We start from the raw sequence: 23,988 nt of genomic DNA on the forward strand, positions 1-23,988 counted from the left end.
CTCTTCTCTTCTCTTCTCTTCTCTTCTCTTCTCTTCTCTTCTCTTCTCTTCTCTTCTCTTCTCTTCTCTTCTCTTCTCTTCTCTTCTCTTCTCTTCTCTTCTCTTCTCTTCTCTTCCTTCCTTCCTTCCTTCCTTCCTTCCTTCCTTCCTTCCTTCCTTCCTTCCTTCCTTCCTTCCTTCCTTCCTTCCCTCCCTCCCTCACTCCCTCCCTCTTTCCTTCCTTCATTCCTTCCTCTCTCTCTCTTCCCCTTCCTCCCTTCCTTCCTTCCTCCCTCCCTCCCTCCCTTTCTTCTTTGTTTCTTCCTTCCTTCTTTCTTCCCCTCTCCCCTACTCTCACCATGCACTTGCCTTTGTATATTTGCTGACACTCCCTTGGACTTGGCCTTTGCTATGTTTGATACCATGGCAGGCATGGTCCCAGCCTCTTCCGCTGGGCTGTCTCAGCCTGCTGATGCCCTCCACCTCTGTCACTGATTAAGTAATGCTCTGCACACCAGGTTTCTTTTCCATGGGTCAGTAACTCCCTCTTCCCATTGCCTTTCTATTTCTTTTCTGTAACAAACCAAGGTCACACTTGTGAACCAAGGGCACAGCTTTTTGTTTCAGGTTTTTTCTCTGGGCTGGGAGAGGTGTAAACATTGGAGCTTAGAATGCAGTGGCTGGTTATGAAAAGCAAGATGGGAAAGACTGAATGGCATGATAATGAAGAAAAGGAATGAGATGTCTCTTGAAGAAATCATCATCCCCCTTTTTTAGCTATAAGAAATGATCTCACCAGGCACTGTCTGCCCTCCTGAAAATTAATGTAAATCAGCTTCCCTCCTAGTTATTGCAAAGACTACAGCAGTACCTATGCTCTACTGAATAGATCTGCCTTGTTATGCACCTTCGAACAGTGAATGTTTTGTTGAATGAGAGCACTCTTTCCCTTTTACTAATTCTGAGAAGAGCATCAAAGAGTGAATTCCCTTATTAGAACTTTTATTTCTGTGTTCCTATTATCCATAAGTCTTGCATGTAGGATTACAGGAAAAGTACTGGGTAAATATCATCTTTGTTTATGCTTCTTTTGAACATAAGTAACTAATGTTAAAACAGAGTGTAGGTAGCATGTAGGCATGTTCAATGATACTGTACATTTAGCCACACTCCTTTTGATCAACAGTCTACATGACCTAAGCAGAATTATGAGCTAGATATTTAATTTCTTAGGTTTATAACAAGGCATATCAGGAGGAAAAAAACACAAAGAAAAGGTGGAATATCATATACCAGGAGAAAATATCCCATCGCCAGAGCCCCCTGGCCAGCCAATTATTTCTCTCATTTTCTTTAGTGTGACATATTCCAATAGCACAAATACTGGGGCAATCTCATAGGTGAACCTGAAATGTAGAAATAGCCACATTTTATGTATGTAACTCAAAGAAATAATCCACCACTACAATATCTACAGAATGATTTTCCTCTTCCAATCTTACATTCACAGAATATTATGATTATAACATTAAGCAGAGAGAAAATTCTTTTTAAAAGCTATTCCAAAAGGTTTGCTCATTTTTCTGTAGTCCTAATGTTAAGAGCTTTAATTACTGGCATAATGTACAAGGGTGGTTTATCATGTTGAATAAAGAAGAGCAGAATAATACTATGTCAAATATAATATCTGATCTCATTCTCTTTCACACTATATGTAATTATAAATCCAAAACACCAAAATAAGCTCCCTTTATACATTAAAATACATGTATAGTTTGCATCAAGATATATCAGGACTGTTTTTTTAAGAAAGAGTGAAAACGCTCATATACTCCTGAAGTTGGTATCACTATTTTAGAGACTACTTAATAAAAAGAGATTTTCAAGTAAGAGGTAAAGATGATGGACTCTCACTAATAACTATCCTGGATTACACAAAACCATATTTATCTACTTACATATTAGTGTTAGCTGTTGATGTCAGCCAGTCTGCTGCTAATCCAACTATATCCAATCCAGTGGAAAGTTGATTGAAGTATCTGGGATGCCCTATGTAAAATGGAATAGCAGAATAAGGATGGCATTCAATGAAAATAAAGGTCTCTCAAGTTCATGATTTTTTTCTAACTAAAGAATCTTGAAAGATCCTTCAGTAATGGGAAATGCACATTCAGAAACCCAATATGCACACATTTATGTGCCCACAAACATACCCATACACATGCACACAAAGAACATTGCCTCTAACCACAGAGGCCACTTGGGATTTTAGTATTTCTTAAAACACACTCTGAAAATTTTCTTTTAAACATGCCCTACAAAAAACAACAAATGTGGTTTGCAATCTGGACACTAGGTATTGTCCTCCCGTGCTTTCAACACTATTTGCAAACTAAAATGTTATTGCAACCCAAAGCAATTCAAAGACAGGTTACTGTTATTCTCATTCATGCTGCTGAAAGTCCTATTTTGTTGAGTTGTTCTGAGAATCGGTCATACCATGACATCCGCCAGGCATGCCAACATTCATAATAATATCAGTGACAAATGGCTGATGATTACAAAAGACAGGGCAAAACTGAGAAAATGGAACACACTGCTGAGGGATTTGCCCTGGATTCAAAAGGTGATGAGCATAGAAAGATGGCATGGGTAAGGCCCATTCTTGTCAATTCTTCTCTGTCTGGATATTTGATTATAAATAGCAGAGCTCTCTTGTGGTTGAGATTTAAAATAAAGCTGAATGCAGTCACCATCATTGTCTTGTCGACAAGATACATGAAGATGTATTCAATGAACTGATCAGTCCATTAGCAAAGGCTTATCAAATTAACTTCTGGATTTCTCTAAAATTCTCTAAATGGGTTGACATACACATACTCCTGAGGCTATTTTAAAAAATATATAACTATAAAATTTTCATTAGAATTGTGTTTTCTCATCATGGCCCATAAAAAGCCCATCGATAAGTCTGTGCTTTGCTTAGCAACAAAAATTTTGGAAGATGAACAATTATGGAAATAGCATCTGATTAAAAGGTATCTGCCACTTACTGGACACCTGTCTGATGCCTGGGGGTGTGATAGTCTGTCATCACCAGCACAGGCAAAACAAGATAAAGGAAAGCAATGGGGAAAGCCAGGACAAAAGGCAATGCGTAGCTTATCTCCTGGACAGGGTGCTTTCTTATCACTCCCAGGCATGAGGCTAGAGAGTTAGACACGGGGAGAAGATAAGAGCCGAGAAAGAGCACGTTTAGAGGGACTGGGATTTGTGCATCTGTTGTTCATTCTATGACATTGTTTTATGTCTTTTAAAGCCACATGAGGCACCCTTCTATCTTTTCTGGTCTTTTCCAGGCCCTTTGATGCTGAGCCCATCGGTTTACCCATTCAGGAAAGGTAAAAAGTCTTTCTGTGCTGCTGCTGACATCTGGAACAACCCCCACCTCCTCTCTGCCTCATTGACTCTTCATTTCATTACTGCTCACAGCTGAAATCACAGCCTATTTCTCCCTCCTGATGCCCCTCCATTTCTTTGTCCCTAAGCCAGTTTTCTAGAGTAAGGAAATTATTAAGGATTAGCAAATCAATCCATTAATCTACTTCCCAAGCGCATGCATTTCCTAGATAAGCCTGGTGACTATTATCACACAGCAATCAACTCCGTGGAAAATTTGGCATGAAAACCTCTGCATAAAACTGAAAGGGATTCCAAGGTATGTGCTGTGGATTGGATATTAGAAGACCAGTCCACCCAGATGACCACTGTGAACACAAGTTGGATGCTTCCATTGCTGGCTTTGCCTCCATATATATATGTTATTTGACCTTGATCTGCTATTTCACCTGAATCTCTCCTGCCTCCAAATTTTCATTCACTGATAATAATGTGAAAATATGGAGGGGTGAAGTTTGACAGGTGAGAACAGCACGTCCTTTTGATTTCTGGCAGAAATATTCCCCTGATGACATTTGCTCACCACCTGCGGCCCCTACAGGCTGCCTCCTAGGGCTGCCTAGTGAATGCAGACAGGGCTCTCTGGAAGTGTGAGAGACCTGCCTCTGAACCTGTTGGCTGTCCCAGCAGCCCTGGGCATCCAGCTGCCCCATCAGCGTGCATGTGAGTTAGGTCTGGCTGCACAAGAGAATCTGGTGGGCATGCACAGCTCGTGCAGCTAGCGAGACAGCAACCATTTGTGACATGAGATTAAGGTTGCTCCAGGCATTGCAACATTCACTACAGATCAGCAAATGAGCCCGGAAGGATGCGCACACTCTTTGAACTACCAGCCTCTGGTAATTCCGACTTGGTGCTCACAATCAGTTGGGAAGGGACCAAGGATGTCCAAACTGCTCTTTGTGTAGTAGTGATCCACACAAGGGCAGCCTCATTTACTGATATTTCAGTTCCCTTTGTCTGATGACTTGATTAAAGATTCAAGGCTACATTAGCCCCTACTATCCTCACTTACCATCTCTACCCCCACCAAATCTAATAATCCTTGCAAATGCTAACTATTCCAGAATCCTGTTAGTCACTGAAGTTTCGTATTGCAACATTTAAAAAAAATATTAACACATGCAGACTTTGTTTGAATGCATTTCCCCACTGTCCCTACCTCCTCTTTAAGCTTGGAGCCCAAGTGGAAGTCAGCTAAGGACTCTCAGTGGAAACCAGGTGATAACAAGCATTTTCTGAAGGAATCTTCCAAGGATCATGAAAATGCTGGATGGTAGCAGGCAAGGTAACTACTTTGATGGAGACCCTAAATAGTACTGGTTGACAAGTGTGCCAGAGCATAAGTATCTGCCAGTTGAAGAGAGAAGGTGTCTGTTGTTAATTTTTTGAAATACTATTTGGGAAGAGAAGGCCAGAAGACTACAAATGATATGAATATTTTTGAGATATTGGATTAGTATTGATATGCTTTACTTAGAAATCCAACTACACCCATCAGATTTTTATCTAAACTTTAAATTAAAATGCAACAGATTAACACTTGATGAACAGTTTCATGTGCATTGTGGCAAATTCTAAGTATTGAATTGGCCTATTTTTCCTGATGCTAAATGGAACATTGATAGAACTATTACTTTCATTGACTTGCATTTCCATTATCTCAACTCTTTAAATTGCATTTCGAACATCATCAGCTTTCAAGAATGAAGATGTAAAACACTTTACATATTCTTTGGTTTTGTGTCAATAGACACCAATTTACTATTGACATCTAAATATTAGGTAAGGGGCATGGGTAAAACAAAAATAACATGAAAGTATTGCTCAGGTTAGCACCTACAGGTGTATTAAATGCTGGTGGGGGAGTAACATCTTTTAATGACTGGTGTATATACCACTTGTGAGTTCTCCAGGAATGTTAATTGATGGATAGCTAATAAAACTTTGAAAATCATAGTCCATGGTGTGATGGAAATCAACAAGTTAAATTTCTTTCTCTGTGTTTCCTCCTCTAAATCTCTAGTTTCACAAAGGTGGAAAATAATACAACAAATCATTTTTCCAAGGCTTTCGCTGTGCATGTCTTTCTTCTCTGTTGGTATAAAGGATGTACAAAATAAATAAATAAATAAATAAATAAATAAGCTGAAAATCCCCCAACAAACATTCTCCATATGATGGTCATTGATTAGAACAATACTGATAATTCATCAAGAATAATTGCAATATAAAATATGCCACATCTATGATAATTAATGTTTATGTTCTATTTCACATTTTTTTTTAATTTGCCAGCAAATCTTTTTAAAGCAAATCAATTTAGATTCATCAGGTATTTTCTCTCCCCAGAAATTCATTTGTATTTATTTTTGTTGATTTAATGAAGTGCCATACCACCATGTATCAGGATGATAGAAGATAATGTAAAAAAAAAAAAAAAAAAAAAAGAAGGGTAATCAGAACCTACAAATAGTTGATTTTGTGTAGACAAAAAGAAAGCTTGGAATGCACTCAAATAAATGTTATACCTGGGACTATAAACTGGATAGAATATAAAGAATACTGCTCAAATCCAGACTACAAAATCCATTTTAAAAGATGTGCCCATAAGGATATCAGTTTCCCCTACCCCTGATCCATGAACCTGCCTTTCTTTATCTCTGCACACAAAGCCCATGAAGGACACATTCTTATATAATATGACTGAATTGCTAAGCTAGTATATATAGTGAGTTTGTGTGTGTGAGTGTGTGTACTTCTTTAAAAATAAGAGAAAACCTGGAATTCAAACCTGAAGTCCCGGCATTGCTGAGACAATGCCACAACATTATAATTCCAGTTCAATGATTATATAATATGGTTAGTCCCCTGTCTGACTAGTTCTATGCTTGGAAATTACCAGTACCATATTGGAATTCAGGCTTTTGTTTGGATGCCTTTTGAGCTTTCATTTCTATACTCCCTTTCTCTTTCTATTTTGGGTCACATCTACTGTCCTCTGCTGACAAATGGTTGCTTCTACACCAGTGGTTAATCTCCATGGTCAAATGCATGCAATGTAAACTCTGACAATTTACACTAAGATGACGTTTCTTATGTTATCAACTTCAGATGCATTAACAATAACAAAGTGCTTTTGATTTGTATCATTTGAATCATTACTATTTTTAAAGGATGAAAATATCTTCACAATTTTGAAAATATCAGTAACTCCATAAACAAAACATTTTATAGAAAAAATAAAAATTATAAAAGAAAAAAGAGTTTTATTATTTCTGATTGGACAATACCTGTTTTAATGGCATATTTTAGAGTTGTTTGGCAATGCATCAAAATTTCCTCCAAATTTTGTGGCTGGTCTGCCAATTCCCAATTATACTCTTGAAGAAGCTCATTAGGATAATGGAAATCAATCACTTTGGTTGATCTATCGAAACTTTTCACCACATACTGAAGCAAAATGTCCATAACATCTTGCAGAAATGTCAAAGTGGGCCTCTCTCCGTCACACGCTGGCAGTAGGTCTAGAGAATGGAATTAAAACGACACCATTTTACTGTGGAAATACTCAGGCGAGATCTGGATCAGGCAATCAATTTCTCTTTGAACCCAGAGATTTTACATTAAACAAACAAACAACTACAATAACAACAACCAAAAACTTTTGGTTACGCGGAGCATTTTCTTTAAAGGGGAGGCATTTTTCAAAGACGAAGGGAATGAATGAGAGAAATTATGATTTCTCCTCTTCCCGGAACTAATTTTTGCATTTCAATTCAGAACATGGTTTGCTGTCTTTCTTTTTCTTTTTCAGAGATTGTGCCTCCAATTATCCGATGACAGGAGTTTGTCCTAGAATATTTAAAATGTTCATGGAAATATTTCACTTCCAAGGGTTTGCGAAATGCCTTTGGGCAAACCAGGATAAGTGCAATATGTACAGTTAGGACCTCAGGCTTGTTAAAGGTCCTCTGTTCACAAAGTGTGTGTGTGTGTGTGTGTGTTTGCGCTAGCGTTTGCTAGACTGTGTAAGCGCACGGGGGTAAAATTTAGCGTGCAGGTCTCACGTATATAGAATCATTCCCCCGTGAAATCACAGTGACACACTACTCTCCCGATCTAATCTAAAGACCTAAAATTTCTCAGCAATTCTGAATTCAATGGCAGGACTTCTAGAAATTGAATCCCACCCGAGGATCTCAGCAACATAGGGCAGACCCCAATGAACCACTGAGCGCCAGGCCCCTAAGCCACCGCAGCTCCAAAGACCGCGCTGGGGAAAGGGTGCTGCAGCCCAAGAGACCTCTTGGTGCGCCAAGGCCAGAGTTGGGACTCCACCCAGCTTTTCACGAGTACAGTTGAAAATTCTTATAGGGACGCCCGCGGTCAAACTCCTAGCGCGAACGCCTGGTGTCGCCAAGGTTGAGCTGGGTGGGGCAGAGCAAGGGGCAGGGGCTCCCTGGGGCCAGGTGGGTCCTTTACCTGTTGAGTGTAGAAAGGCATAGTTGACATCCGCTTTGGGGCAGTTGCAGGGTTTCTGGTCACAGGTGCAGGCGACCTTCCGGGCGGCGGCCCGCGGGGGTACATTCCCGGCGCTCTCTGCTGGCTTCTCAGCGTCTCCATAGAGCAAAGCTGGACAAGGACACAGATCGCGGGCCTAGGTCAGCGGCCGGCAGAGCCCAGCTCTCCCACCCTCGCCCATCGCCGCCAATAAACCCTGACTGGCAGGCAGAGGTGAAAAGGCGGTTTTGCTACCGCGGGCCGCGAGCATCAGACCTTGCCCGCCCGCCTTCCCTGGGCTTCCGCACTCACCGCACAGCTTGTTTCCGATGCCGCCTGTGAACTTTTGGGCCACCTGGCACCAGGCTCTCGCTGCAAAGAAAGACAGGCAGGAGGACAGAGATCCATAAAGAGATCAGCTGATGGACGTGTGAAATTTTGTTCCAGGTGAACAACGTCAGTAAGCCCGTGTGGGAAGGGGCCGCCCGGGACAGTGCACAGGCAGGTGCGGGGAGCAAGAGTGATCCTAACAGCCCGGACCATCCCTCAGGTCATTTATTTGTTTCCAAAGGAGAAGCCCACACCTGGCCCTTTGCACTTGCCTTCCAGGTGCGGATGGGTTCAGAAGAACTCCCATCCCTGCCTCTCTTAAGCTAATTTTCCTAGATACTGAGGCTGTTCATTTCCTCGCGAGCTCTTTCCAGACGAACAATTCTCTCCCCTTCCTATTTTTCCCTTCCCCATTGCCACTGGGTCCCAGACCAGGATCCAGACACCAAGATGCAGTGTCCCAGGTCCACGAATTCGTTGTTCTGGAGATGCCCCCGTGTTTGAGGAGCTCTCTTAACCTTAGGAAGAAGGGGTCTGGGATTCTTTGGACATCTTGCTGGGGGACAAAGGGCTGTGGGGCTCTTGGGGTTTTGGGCTCTTGGGTGGACAGGACTTAACAGAGAGCAGTGCAAAGCGTTCAAAGAAGTTTCCTGTTGCAGGCGGTAAACCTCCTTCTTCTTAGAGCCCTGCAAAAACCCGGGGCCACCTACAAAGCTCGGCAGCTGCAGATCCCCACTCTTTCCTACCTGTACCGGGGTTCTCGGGATCCCCGGAGCCATCTTCAGACCCGAAGGACCAAAAGCTGGAGCCGGGAGATGCCATCGGCGCCGCGAGACTGGAGCAGGTCTTGAGTGCGGGTTGCGGGGCGAGCTGCCTTAGGCTCGACCCTGCGCGCGCGTGCTTGCGAGTGTGTGGCGGGAGGAGGGCACTGCGCGGGGACTGGTGCGGACGCGCGGCGAGGGTGGGTGTCACACAGGGACAGGAAACGTGCGTGTCTGCGTGTGCGCGCTTGTGTTAGAGTCGGGGCTTTGGGATGTGGTAACGCTCTGGAAGCCCCAGAGGTGAAATGGGGAAGGGGTCCCAGGGCTCCTCACTTCCTGGAGATTGGAAAAGCGTAAAGCGCCAGAGAGATTTTGAAGGAGAGGGATGGATGTGGAGGCGGAGGAGAAAAAAATGGGAGAGAGAGGGAGCTGAATCTTAGGGTGCGAGGCAGACAGTACACTTGAGCTTGAGTCAGAGTGCGCGCGTGCAGAAGAGTCAGCGTCCTGTGCTGATAGCTGCCCACGCCTGCCCCGGCGCGCTGTCCAGGGTCCTACCGCGATCGACCCTGCGCTGGCCTTTGCGAGCGGCAGACCAGGGAAAGTGTGGCGAGGCGAGAAGGTTGACTGAGACGAATTTTACATGTGTATCGATTGGCGTATTGTTTAAGGTCTGGCTCCGGCTGGAGCCCGACCCCTCAAGGTTCCCGAGTCCTCTTCCTCTATGCGGGTGCTGAGGTCGCTGCAACCTCAAGAACCCAAGTCGCCCGGCCATAATCAGGCGCAGTTCAGAAGCTGGGGAGGGTACAGTGGGGGAAGGGCCTCTGAGCGCCGAAGGGCTCATTTCAGTTCCTAAGTAGAACCTAATGTCTGCCTACTGAGTCGTGCGGGCCCTGGAGCATGCCATTCCTGCGCAGTCAAGCGCTGGGGCGCGGGACACACCGTCCAGGTTTTGAGTGATGGCGGGGGAGAAAGACTGCTGATTGAGGCAATTAAAATCCACGCTGGAGTCTATCACCGAGGACCTCCAGCTGGGGAAAAAAATAAATAAAACGAACGAAACTTCTTGGAGGGGAGCGGGGCCCAGCAACCAGAGCCCGCTGAATTGACGATTGATGGGGGCTGGGATCCAGTCATTTGATGACCTTGGTCCACAGAGACCTGAAAGGGCCAGATGCTTACGTGTGACTGGAATTTGTATGTGCATGGGAGGGGTGCACACGGTTTCCAACTAAGCAATCTGGGCTTTCCAAATCCAAGCGGAGAAGGTATCGCCTGCTGGACCCCTCTTTTTAGGGGACCTTAAAATGACTCCCTCTCCCCCTGTTCCAAGGGAATCTTCAAGTTAGGGGGATACCGGGGAGGATGAGATTGGCTGTCGCTGAGACTTGGTGGGAATTAGAGCCCTTTTCTAATAAATGTGAGAAGGCCGGAATGTTTTCTTGTCTGATGATTTTCTTTATCTAAAAATGGTTAAACAGGGAAGCTGCTCCAAGGATTTCCCGTGGTCTTCTTTTGGCAGTGGGGAGTGGATATCAACTTTTACAACTCGCAGCTCTGAGTCTGGAGAGAGAGAGAGAGAGAGAGAGAGAGAGAGAGAGAGAGAATGAACGAAAGAAAATATATGTATAACTGGCGAGAAAGACGTGTTCAGCCTCGCCTGGTGTCTGCATTCCCCGAGTCTTGTTCGATCGCTGATCATTTCCATTGTGTTCACACAGAGCGTTCTTTCTCTGCTTTTAGAAGCAGTCACCAAAGCTGTTGCCAAAGCAGAGCCCCTTGGATTCTTCGTCTTGGCTACCACCCCTGGATCCTCTTTTAGGAGAGGCGCTTTGGGGCCGTGATGGCTGCGTATAGGCTCAAATCTTGTTTCCCTGGGTATATTAGCCTCTGTCGATGCTCTCCACTAAACTTTGTCTTCTTTCCACGTGCCCGAGTCCATCCGGTCCTGGAGGAACCATAGGATCCACGCTGTTGATGTGGGACCCAGGGGTGGGGTAGGTGGTCATTGCTGAGGTCCTAACCTACGGGTGGCGCTGAGGGGGCTCTATGAAGAAGCCAGGGCTAGGCAGGGAGAGAGCAGTGATCTTGAACCCAGGCCTTAACTCCGCCCCTGTCAGGCGCTGGGGTTTCTGACTTTCGACCTAACAAAGGTTACAACTCCAAGAAAAGCAGAGACTTCTTGATTTGGTCATCTGGGCTGTGGGAAGATCAGCTCCGCAGTTCTCTTGTGCGCCCCCCAAATATGAATCGGTGAACCTAGTTCTTTGTTTAAATCCACACTAAGTCCTGCACATATTTCTCTCCAAACCAGCAGGCTGGGACTGCAGAACTTGTCTACTATGGATGAGTTCTCGAAAATAAAAAGGACCTTAAGAAAACAAACGTTTAATGCGCGCGTTTGCACAAAAACCCCAAGGAAGAAACGGGTATTTCAAAAGATGAAGGTAGAAATCTCAACACCCGAAATTAACTGACTTTTTAAAAATACAATGACTTAAAATTGCTACTGTTTAAGCGCCGTCATCCAGCCCCGGAGTACTCTGTATCTGATGGTGGTATTTAAACATTTTAAAATTTTACTAAAACACCCATCTTCAGATGCAGACGGGGATCTGGTTTGCCCTTCCTTAACCCCATCCCTTCCTAGACAGCAATTTGCTCTGTAAGGACTTTCATTTTGCAAAAGAGCCCATTGCCCCCTCTCTTAGGCTCGGGTTGGAGATAACAAAAGAGTGAAGGGAGGTAATAATTACAGTCATTAGTTCACAAAGGAGACAGCCAACGAATGGGAAGAGAAGGCGGGCCAGCGCCGGGAAAAGCTTTGGAAAGAAGGCCCTTCCCCCGAACAAGGGGAGAAACCCAGCACTCCAAGGGCAGCATGCCGCACGGTTTGCTTGCTATGACCTATTTCTTGTCCGTAGTTTACCTAGAGATCGTGTCGCAGTCCGGGTCAAAGAAAAACTATCTGGTGCAAGTTTTCCCCTGTGTCCTTTCAGTGCTTAAATGTGGAGGGAAGAAGAAGGAGGAAGAGTGCTAAAAAAGAGGGAGGACAGAAAAAGGGAACAAATATAAGAGAAAACAAAATTGGTAACCTTCCTCCCAAGCATTGGCCATTCTCTTTTCCAGTCTCACTTAAAACAAACAAACAAACAGACAAAACAAAACAAAACAAAAATCTGTGGGGGAAGGGCGAGGGGAAAAGCTGGGAATTTAGGGTTAGGAATTGCTACCTCCCTCTCCAAGAAAGAGTTGATTCCGGGGCTCTCTGTTCTGCAGGGGCCACCTGGGATGCTTGGATTTAAGAGTGGGCCTTGCAACGAACTCAGTCCTCCCCAATGCACCTGCAAAGGGTCTCCCAGCGCTGGATGGATAGGTGGGTAGGGGTAGATGGGACCGGGCAACCTCAAGGTAGACACTTGCAACTACCCCTAGACCCAGCTATGTGCCCTGCTACGCGGTGCCAGGACCAGGTCCGGCAACTTCGTGGGTCCACACAACCGGGGGTGATTCATTTCGTGGATCCCAAGCCCTAGCGAGGTCAGGGCGCTAACCCAGGAAAGGAGCAGGGCCTACACAGTGCATTTCAACTCAGGGTTTGTCCCAGTTCCAGCGGGAGGTTTCCCCTGGGTTGGGCTTCTGTAAAAAGGAGAGGTTGCCCAAGTCCAATCTCTGGGGAGCTTTCAGAGCTAACTCTCGGGAGAGAATATTACAAGCCTTGGAGAAGCGGCGCAACAAACATTCTCAGCCCACCGCACCCTCCTTCACTCGCGCTCCCAATATTTTCCCAGCGTCTTCTGGCTCTGGCCCCTGGATGCAGGAGCCGAGGGCACACGGGGAAAGGACAAACCCAGTCCCGTCAGAACACTTCTTCCGATTCAGTAGTTCATGGAATCACTTCGCCATGCCGCCCCCTCTACTCCCTGCCTTTTCAAGGCTGCGGAGATCTGAAGGATGTCTTAACCCGGTTTTTAAATTAAATTGCAGTCAACCGACGAATGCAACCTCTGCTCGTGCACTACTCTTCCCTCTCATCTTAAGCACACCCCAATTCGGAGCAGGGGAGCTTGCTCCAAATCTCTGAGTAGGTGAATCTAAAGCCTGACAGTTCCCCTCAGTGGTGGAGTTGCAATTTTTCTAGGCGAGACCAAAGCAAGCCACAGTGATTAGGAATGCAGGACGTTTGTGTGTGGTGTTTGGAGATTTGTTTGGAGGCCGCATTTGCATGACAAATTGGGCGGGGGGTGTAATTTAGATTGTGTGTGTTTGAGGTGGTTGGGGAAGGGCATTTGCTAATGGAGACCTGAGGCGCCTAGCTCTCCTCTCTGGGCGCTGCCACCAGCACATCTGCACAGCAGAAACCGGGTCCAAAGGGAACTTGGTGAACCTGCCCTGTAAACCACGGATTTTTCAAGATGCTTTCTTTATTTAGCAATCTTAATGACCACGAGAAAGGAAAGCTCAAGTTTGAGTTGAAGTTCATCTTCCTCGCTCCCATCCGGGCTTTGTTCTTGAAGACTCAGCCCACCGAAATTGTCCGGTAGGCCTGTTTGCAATAAAGAAAAAAAAAAAAAAAACCTTTGATGTCACCCCAAATGAGAGAGAGGCTGGTGACAGCTCAGATGCAGTTGGATTCACAGAAAGAGTCTCAAACAACTGAATAGAGATACATTAAGGAAATAGGGACAGGGCCGCTCCAAGCGAAGAACTGTTGGGAGAGGGGAGTGAGGGCGCTCTCAGGATGCAGCGTCTGGGCTCGTCCTGAGCACTGAAGGCTGGCCCTAGCATTTGAGGGGCTCGCGCAGCGACTGCGCAAGGACTGAGCTTCAGCCCCTGGAGGTGCCAGCGCCCCAGACTTCCCCGTTTTGGTCCCGTAGTCCCTCAGGCTTGAGCTCTTTCCGACGGCGGTGGCCGGTCACTAGCTGCGCTACGACTGCTGAACCAGGCGCCGGCGCTGGGAGGTTTTGCGCAGGAGCCTCCTGTAGTCGTAGGGGTTGGCTGTTGGCCCGTTCTCCGGCTCCTCCTTCTCCTCCTCAGGGCTCTCTGCTGCCCAGCACCTGCGAGCGAGCGAGATATCCGAGTGTGTCAGAGGCGCCACCCAGCGCGGTGCATCCCCACCCACCCCTACTTAGGCGGTTCCTCTTCCTGGCACTTCCCACCAACTGCTTTCATTTAAGAAAGACACCATCAACATGTCCGGCTGATGGCCAAATGTATCTGCCATAATTCTCTCAGCAGGTTTTCAAAATGGAATCTGGTGACTCCGCGTTTAGATGAGAGCTAAGCAAAGCATCAGAAGGCATAGATCAGAAAGGCGAACTTCCTCTTGGATAAAAATAATTCACAACCAATAAACCACGTGTGTATTTTAGTACCCCGATTTTTAAGACACTTTGGTCAAACGGAAAACCTCGAGATGCTTAAACAGATACTCACCTTTCGAGTTGTAAAACTGCCCTAATATTTCTTTAAAAGAACTTCCCTAATTCTGACCATTCTGTTAGTTACACAGGATCTCTCTGCCCTGTTAGCTTTTCAATGTTTTAATATTTTAAATGGGGTTGTTCAACCAGCTTTCCTGGATCACTGCTGGGACACTACCAAGGTTTCCCTTTAGGTTCTGCAGTTTGCCTGGAGAAGTGGGGTGCTCCTGAAAATGTTAACTATGCAAACTGATTCATTCAGCACCTTCTAAGTGCTGAGCACCACTGTAGGCAATGGGTGAACAAAAGTCCCTGTTTTCCTGGAGTTTTAAATCTAGGGTGGAAGAGGAACATAGACAATTTAAACATATCAGGTGTCTGAGAGGTGCTATACAGAAAAGCAAAGCAGGGTAAAGGGGAGCGTGCTTGTGTGTGCTATCATGCCATTCATGTCTTAGATGATGGTCAAGAAAGGCCTCTCAATTAAGATGACATTTAAAGAGAGACCTGAAGGAAAAGAGTGACTGAGTCTTGCAGATCTCTTGCAGAAGGGCAATCATTCTGGGAGGACAGAGCGACCAGTGGGAAAGTCCCACGACTACAGTGTACATATTGTGTTCAAGGAACAGTAAGGAGGTCATCGTTGCTTGAATGGAATAAGCAAGGGGAAGGAGAGCAAGAGATGACCACAGGAATTAGGATGAAATATGGAGGATAACTTGGTGCTTTGAGACCATGACAAGGACTTGGATTTAACTTGAGAGTGAAGAGAAAGGGTTCTGAGTAGAGGAATGACTTACAGAGGAAGCTGGCTGCCAGAATGGAGGTAGATCGGCCTGTTAAAAGATACTGCAGTAGTTCAAGCAAAACTCACAATGGCTTGGACTAGGGTTATAGAGGAAGAGGGGAGGATGGGCTGGACTCTGTCATGCTTGCAAGGTGGAAGTGAGAGTTTGCTGATGGTCTGGGGTGTGAAAGACCAGAAATCAAGAATGTCCCCAAAGTTTCTGGCTTTAACAATGGGAAGATGGAGTTATTTAATGAGATGGGGAAGGCTGCAGAGAGCAGGAGAGTATAAAGATTTTAGTTCTGCTTATTCTATGTTTGAGATAATACTAGACATTCCAGAGGAGAGACTGAGTAGGCAATTGGATATATGAATCCTGGTGTCGGCCAGAGACTCCAGTTCAGGAATCTCAAGTACATAGATGATATTTACATCATGATACTTACATCTATCTATCTATCTATCTATCTATCTATCTATCTATCTATATCTGGAACATTCCAATATTTTAAGATGAGGATTGGTCAGCAAAGGAGAATAAAGGCAAGCAGCCAGTGAGGCAAGAGACAAACCAAGAGAAGTACTATCTTGGAGGCCAACGAAGAAAGTGTTTACAGACAAACTGAGTGATCATAATATTAAATGCTGCTAATAGGGAGGGATAAGGATTGGGAGTAGATCATGGTTTATGGCCAAATGGAGGTCACTGGTGACTGGCAGGAGCAGTTTCAGTGGATTGGTGGCAATGGAAACCCGAGTCAAGAGACTCAGGAGAGAATGGGAAAAGAGGATATGGAAGAGGCAAAATCTTTTGCGTATTACTATTTTATGATAATAAAGAGCAGAAAAATGGGTAGTCTTGAAGGAAGATTAAGGGTGTTTTTTAAGGTTCTGATTGCATTATGTTCACAAATGACCAGAAATGGTTTGATAGAAAGAACACACATCCAAGATGCAGAAGAGAGAGGGGACAACCGCAGCATATATTCTCGAGTGGGTGGAAGGATGTGCACAACGGGAAGGTATGGCTTTAGCTAGCAGGCTGGTCGGGTCATCCACTGAATGTTCAGGGACGCATATGCCTAAGTGGTAAGAAGCTGATAGATGTGGTGGTGGAAGCTTGTGTCTGTACTCTGCTACTGCTTTCTAGATAAAAATGGAAAGAAGACTGTCGGCTGAGAGTGTGAACATTTTGAGGGTTTGAGGAAAGAGAAGCAAGTCTTATGGAGTGGACTGGGAAGGTGGGATAATGGAATGTCTATATATTTCAAGTGAGATTAGATTTAGCTTATCTTTAACCATGTTCAGCTACATGGGTGCAGGTACAGACTGGCAGAAAATAGGTTTAACCAGCATGAACCCAGCAGTAGGGTTTGCCAGTTGAACATGATTGAGGTAGAATGAGGCAGGGTCACTGAAGGTGTCTACAGATGGATGAAAAGAATGATAAAAAAAAGAGGGCAAGAACATTGCCTACTGGTGGAATATGTCATGTCTTTTCTGAATAAGGAATTATAAGAAAAACAAACTTTAGGCAAGGTCTTTCAGGGCATCTTGAGCTCAGTGAAGAGTTGACAGGAGAGGTCTTTTGTCTTATAATGAATATCATGGTCTTATAATAGGTATCGTGGCGCATTCTCCTTTGAGTTCCTAACTTGAATTTTCCTATATGAGAATTCAAGAATATTGAGTAGTGACCATTTGCCAGATACATTACACACATCATCTCTAATTCTAAGAATGGTAGTGCAGGGTCTTGAGATTCTTCCTATCCATGATCTGCAGATGAGAAAACAGATTCTAGGTGACAGAGCTAGTAAGGAGTGGAATGAGGTCTTTGGGGCCCAAATATGCTTCTCGCCCTCTATCCCTACCTCTTTTCTGCCCATGCTTCTTTCATGATTTTCTTAGTCTTAACTGATGTACTCTTGTTCCATCTTACTTTGTTCTCCTTCCATTTTCTCCATACCTCCTTGCCATAATTAAAATCTGGATATATCCTTAATAACCCCCATCTCTCAATACTGCTCAACAGAAATCCCACAAGATTCCATTGTAGGAGGACATAAGAAATGGTCATCTCCTGTTGCCCTCTAACCACTAATTACCTGCTATCAGTTTTTATTTAGAATTCATGAAAACTTATTGAAAAAGAAATCAAGGAAACAATTTCAATAGTTGCAAAAAATAAGACCCTAAATTTAATCAAGGATGCAAAAGATCTGAACACTAAAAAGTATAAGACATGGATGAAGGAAACTGAGGAAGATGCAAATAAATGGGACTATATCCCATTTTCATGAATTGTAAGAATTAATCATGTTAAAAATGTCTCTGACATCCCACACAAGCTACAAGTCAGTGCAATCCTTATCAAAATTCCAACGTTTTAAAACAGAATTGAAAAACAATTCCATATGATATGGATGGAATCACAAAAGACCCTGTACAGTCAAAGCAATCATGAGCAAAAAGAACGAAGCTGGAGGGACCACTGCATTTCAAGACCTGCTACAAAGCTACTGCAATAAAAACAGAGAGTGGAAAAAGACACATAAAGCAATGTAACAGAATAGAGGGCTCATTAATAAACCCGTGCATTTATAGTCACTTGATTTTTGAAAAAAGATGCCAAGAACACACTAGGACAAGGACGATTTCTTCAATAAATGGTATTGGGAAAATTGTGTATTGATAGGCAAAAAATGATATTACACCCTTATATCATATAAACAAATGAATTAAAAATTTAAACATAAGACCTGAAACTGTCAACCTACTGGAAGAAAACCTGGGAGAAAAGCTCCAGACATGGTGTGGGCACTGATATTTTGGATCTGGCACCAAAAGCAGAGGCAACAGGAGCCAAACTAGACACCTGGGATTACAGCTAATCGAAGGAATTCTGTAGAGCAAAGGAAACAATGAAAAGAGTGAAGATATAACCAATGGAATGGGAGTAAATATCTGTGAGCCGTACATACAACAAGGGGTTAACATTCAAAATATATGCAGAACTCAAACAACTCCATAGCAAGGAAACCAATAACCCCATTAAAAAATGGGCAAAGGGCTTGAAGAGGCATTTCTCAAAAGAAGACCTGCAAATGGCCAACTGGTATGTGGAAAACAAAGCTCAACATCACTAACCATCAAACCCCAGTGAGTCCTGTCCTCACCTTTGTAAAGATGGCTATTATCCAAAAGTCAAAGGACAGAAAGTGTTAAGCTGGGTGCTGTGGCACATGCCTATAATCCCAGCAGCTTGGGAAACTGAGGTAGGAGGATTGCAAGTCCAGCCTGAGCAACTGAATGAGAACTTGTCTCACAAAAGAAAAAAAAGAGAGCAATTGTTGGTGAAGAGATGGATAAAAGGAAACCCCAGCATAGTCAGTGGGAATGTCAATTAGTTCACCTTTAGGAAAAGCAGTGTGGAGGTCCCTCAAAATATAAAATGGGTACCTATGAAATTATCTCCAAATCCTACCAGTAGGTTTTATATGCATAGGAAAAGAAGTGGGTCTCTTGAAGACAGATGTGCAATTTCTATGCTCATGGCAGTACTATTCACAATAACCAAGATATTGAATCAACCTAAGGGTTATCAGTGGACAAATGGATAAAAAAATGTGTTTTATATACACAGTGGAATGTTACTCAGTCATAAAAAGAAGGAAATTCTGTTATTTGTGTCAATACAGATAAACTTAGAGGACATTATGCTAAGTGAAATAAGCCAAGAACAGAAAGACAAATAACATATTATCTTGCTTGTATGTGAAATCTAAAACAATCAAGCTCACAGAAGCAGAGAATAAAATGGTGTGGCTACCAGGGCAGGGGCAGGGCAGAGGACTGAGGACATCCTGATCAAAGGCTACAAAATCTTAGCATGAATAAGTTCAGTAGATGTATTTTACAGCATGGTGACTATAGTTAATAACAACTGCCAAAAAAAGTAGATTTTAAGTGTTCTCATCACAAAAGATAAGCATGTGAGATGGTGTGTGTGTTAATTAGCTCCATTTAGCCACCCATAAGGTATATATATTTCAAAACATCATGTTCTACACCATAAATATATATAATTTTTATTCATCAATTTAAATAACCCATGAGGCATTCAATTCATTATTGCTGTGGTCTCTGATTCTTTGGCCTTCTCACATCTTCCTGGGTGATGTCAGAACTTGGTGTGTGTGTGACTGTATTCACACACACATACCAACACATTCTTTCTGCAATATCGTCCCACATATAATTTAATCTCACATCTCTTCACTTGCCCCAAGATGTCTTTTAGGGCCATTAAAAAAAAGTTTTGTTTTTGTTTCCTATTTTTAAATTTTATTTTTATTTTTTTATTTCTTTATTTTTATAGACTACATTTTGATGCATTGTACACAAATGGGGTACATCATTTTGTTTCTGTGGTTGTGCACGATGTAGATTCATACCATTTGTGTAATCAAACATGTACATAGGGTAATGATGTCTGTCTCATTCCACCATTTTTCATAACCCCCCTCCATCTCATTTCCCTCCATTCTTCTCTTATCCCAACTCTCCACCCCCATTATATGTCATCATTCACTTATCAGGGAAAAATTTGGTCTTTGGTTTTATGGGACTGGCTTATTTCACTTAGCATGATAATCTCCAATTCCATTCACTTATCTGCAAATGCCATAATATTCTTCTTCTTTATGGCTGAATAATATTCCATTGTGTATAACACAGTTTCTTTATCCATTCATCTGTTGACAGGCATCTAGGTTAAAAGTAGTCTTATCAAGGTTCACTTACTGCCTTTGGCTGATTTGTGTCTATAATCTCCTTTAGTTTAAAAAAATTTACTTCTTGGAGTTACCTTGTTCAACTTAGTTTATCTTTAGTTTTTGCAGTGCTGAGGATTGAAGCCAGGGCCTTACACAGACTAGGCAAGTGTTCTACCATGCATCGTATCCCTACCCTTAGTTTTGTTATATCAATATACTTTCCCTCAGCCACCAAGTGCCTTGCATTACAGGACCATACCTTATGCTCCCTTGTATCCATCCCTTCCTTAAATGCCCAGCATGGTGCTTTGCATAAAGTGGCAATATTGAATAGCAGTTAAAGTCACTGAATCTAAAATTGGACAGTCCCACATTCAAAATTCCAGGTTCATCACTTACTATATAGGTGACTATTTGCAGTCTCTAACTTTGTAGACTTAGCCTCTTTATCTATAAAATGGGGCAAATAATAGTGACTGCCTCCCCAGCTTGCTGTGGGGATTAAATGAGATAACAGCATAGTGCTCTGAAGGAATTAAGCATTCAACCAATGCTAGCTGCTGGTATCCTTGCTGCAGTGGTTACTAAATACACATCCATAAACATCACTCGACAACAGGCAGCATTTCAGGGACATAATGCTTTTAGAGCAGATGTGTTTCTGTGGGTGGGGAAAGATGAATATTTTGGAGAGGGGGCAGAGTTGACTGTCAAAATGTGAAGCAGAGAGTCAGTGAAAAGCCCTGGAGCAGAGCTGTAAAAACCTTGGACTTTAATTCTCTCACTAACTCTTATGTGACCTCAGACAAGTCATGTAACCTTTGTGGCACTTGAACCCCATGGTTAGACTAGAACATCTCTAAGCTCCGACACGTTACAGTTCTTGATTTCAAAATGGAAGAATACATCTTCTTTTTGGAGGCAAGGGTTAAAAATCATAGTTCAGGTAGATTCTGGAAAAGCAAATGAGGAGGAGAACAGCCACCATGTATGGGCACCCTCTCCTGTGCTGCCTATGGTGTTAAGTGCTGCATCATTACATTTAATCTCTGCGGCAATGTAGTGAGGCAGTTATTAGCAAATCCTTTTGCAGATGTGGAAGCTGGGGCTGAAAGAAGTCGGTAACATGAGCAAGATCACTTAACCACCAACTGGCCTTATCAGGACCCCAGTCTAAGATATTCTGATTCCAAAACCTCTGCTCTTAACCCCCATGTCACACTGTCATGAGAAGAGTGAGGGGGTTTGAATACCCTGTGCTGCTGGGTGCTGGCTCAGGACTCTGGATGAACAGCTCCTGGTGACCTGTCCTTGCTCTCATTTCTTATCTATCATGTTTCTGTCTTATTATCCTCAATCTCAAAACTTCACCAAGAATTTTTGGAGACAGGAAAAAAAAAAATCCCAAAATTGCAAATAAGCTGCAAAATAAGTTACTTAATGTCACAAAGTTGTTAGTTAGTAAGGAGAAAAACTCAAGTCCGAAATACATATTTTTCTATGACTCTTACTCCAAAATATTTCTGATTTGATATCCTGATTCTGAGAAATTATACAGCAGAATTTAAAAACCAATAAGGGATTAAATTACTATTTAGAGTTCAACATAGATTTTTAGATATGGTATATTGCTTATAGTTTATCATCCAAACTGACGTACTTTGAAAAGGGGTGCTATTAATAATGACACCAAGAAAACAGGTATATAAACAGGTATAAACTGGAATTTTGCTAAGAAAATGAAGGTGTTTGATTATGCCACCGCAACATTTATGATTTTTACCTTTAAACATTGTATCCCTTGTAAGAAGCAATGTGAAGTAAGACTACTTTGTCATTAGCCCATAAATAAAGTGAAATTGCTTGAAAACAGAATTGGGGGTATAAAGTTGAACATGCTGTATTTTAAAGTGTAGTTTATTACCTCTCATTAGCCTTAAAGCATTGATTCTGGAGTTCTTGCTGTTGTCTTGGTTCTCTTAAATTCGTGTTCTGGTACTTCGGTCCAGAATGACTGGGCAAAAATTCCTTGTAATAGAAATCTTCCAAATCTAATAATTTTCCCTGACTGTAAATGAACACATGCCATGACATCAGTGCAATTCTCTATTCATGAAAACTTACAGGATATTTGTTTTCCTTATTTAAAGTATTTACTGTAATTTAAGAGTAGCACATACATGTCAATATAAATGGAGTCTTGAAATGTGCAAAAAACAGTATAACTCATAAATTAAAAAGAAAAAAAAGACTCGCCATCTCTTACCTGCAATACAGACAGCATTAGCTGCCGGAGCAGCTTTTCTTGGGTATCTTAATTTTAACCTGGCACAAAACTAGTAGTTACTAGAACAGCTAGGGATAATGCTGCTCTAGTATATCAGCATTCACAACTGACCCGGGCTGCCATCAGAACAGCTGGTTTTTATGCACAAACACTAAGCATTTTTAGAATGTATCAGCCATCAGTACATTGATACACCCAAGGTTTTATGATCTCATTTACCTCTGGCCTCCTCCTACCTGTTTGTTTTTAGGAAGTTTATTTCTGCCCTAGATTCTAATTCCTGAATAAAATACACACACAGGGCTGTGTCTGGACCATTTGAATTCTTGGATCTTCTCAGGCCACAGTCTGGTTCCTGTGGTGCTGAACCCTATGGTCTGAGGGTACTTCACAGGATGTAAACTAGTAGGCATAAAAATTCACCAGGTGTCACAGGGATTCTGGGAGATATTTTAAAATTTATGGATACCAGTTTATAAATGGACTTTCAGGATGCCATCAATTCATAAATAGAGAACTCTGTTCATTCATGCTTAGTAGAAAACCCCTCTTTTGTTATTAGCACTCTCTGGAAAGTCGTTGGCATTGCTTAAAACAGGGGTATAGGGCTGGGGTTGTGGTTCAGTGGTAGAGCACTTGCCTAGCATGAGTGAGGCACTGTGTTTGATCTTCAGCACCACATAACAATAAATAAATAAGGTATTGTGTCCATCTACAACTAAAAATGTTTTAAAGAACAGTGGTATAACATTAAAATAGTGAAGTATTGATTGACTGAAATATAGGAAAAAGGATAATCAAATGAAGCTAAATGGGCCACATTTGTAAGTACAAACCTTGCTAATCCTAACAAAATCACGAAAATGATGAAACATGAGAGTTTGCATATGTAGAAGGAAAAAAAAGCAAAAGGAATTTAGGGAAAGAAAGTCTGTGAATATGGGTATGTTCAAATTGTCCAATTAAAACTATTCAATGGGATGAAAAAAGCAAATTCTGTATTGGGATAGTATGGTTCATTCAGAACAGGTTTGAGTTCTTAGCAAGAGCTTCCTACGGTGTTGGCTCAATATGTTTCCAGTAGGCAAGATCTTGTAAATTACATGTAAACAACATATTTAAAAATATGTTGAGAGCACATTACTTCCAAATGTATCCACATAATACACAGAATTTTTAACCATAATTTGAACATGTGGATTTGTATCTTTGTTTGAATAAGAGGACTTGTTGAAATCTAGAAGCAATCATTACCTGTCTTTCCTTGGTCTTCGTTTGTCTTCTTGGATTGACTTCTAAAGGAAATAGAAAAATTAAAAGTTTTAATATATAATAATATGTCACCATAATCTATAATATTATGGTATTAAAGGAAGGTAGGAAAGAGGGAGGAGTCAAGTTAATAGATTATTGGTTTGTAAAATGACTTGGGCATTCATCAAAGACCACATACTATGTGATTCTCATTATAAAGAATGTACAGAAGAGGCAAACCCATACAGACAGAAACTGAACTGGTGATGACCTATGGCTTGTGGGTAAGGGAGTGACTGCTAATGGGTAGGGTTTCTTTTAGGGGTGGCGAAAATCTGGTAAAATTGATTATGGTCATGGTGGTGCTAAAATCCTCTAGTTGTCTATTTTAAGTGGGTGACTTATATGGTATGTGACTTATAGCCCAACA

General features: G+C 42.6%; 2 protein-coding genes across 2 annotated transcripts in view; both read right to left on the minus strand.

The window, feature by feature from the left end:
• The window catches only part of Gad2 (glutamate decarboxylase 2), a 78,252-nt gene extending 68,881 nt beyond the window's left edge, over positions 1-9,371 (minus strand). The window contains exons 1-6 of the mRNA XM_047519753.1: positions 9,018-9,371; positions 8,254-8,313; positions 7,924-8,073; positions 6,732-6,965; positions 1,938-2,028; positions 1,273-1,385 (exon numbers count right to left, since the gene is read on the minus strand). Coding sequence (XP_047375709.1) covers positions 1,273-1,385; positions 1,938-2,028; positions 6,732-6,965; positions 7,924-8,073; positions 8,254-8,313; positions 9,018-9,093 — 724 coding nt within the window. The 5' untranslated portion in view covers positions 9,094-9,371. The remainder of the gene's footprint in view (positions 1-1,272; positions 1,386-1,937; positions 2,029-6,731; positions 6,966-7,923; positions 8,074-8,253; positions 8,314-9,017) is intronic.
• A 4,178-nt stretch (positions 9,372-13,549) lies between these two features.
• Myo3a (myosin IIIA) overlaps positions 13,550-23,988 on the minus strand; it is a 240,776-nt gene continuing 230,337 nt past the window's right edge. The window contains exons 33-35 of the mRNA XM_047521156.1: positions 23,559-23,599; positions 21,942-22,085; positions 13,550-14,086 (exon numbers count right to left, since the gene is read on the minus strand). Of these exons, the coding sequence (XP_047377112.1) occupies positions 13,957-14,086; positions 21,942-22,085; positions 23,559-23,599 (315 nt within the window). The 3' untranslated portion in view covers positions 13,550-13,956. The remainder of the gene's footprint in view (positions 14,087-21,941; positions 22,086-23,558; positions 23,600-23,988) is intronic.

The sequence above is a fragment of the Sciurus carolinensis genome, chromosome 12 (genome assembly GCF_902686445.1).
Source record: "Sciurus carolinensis chromosome 12, mSciCar1.2, whole genome shotgun sequence".
NCBI lineage: Eukaryota > Metazoa > Chordata > Mammalia > Rodentia > Sciuridae > Sciurus > Sciurus carolinensis.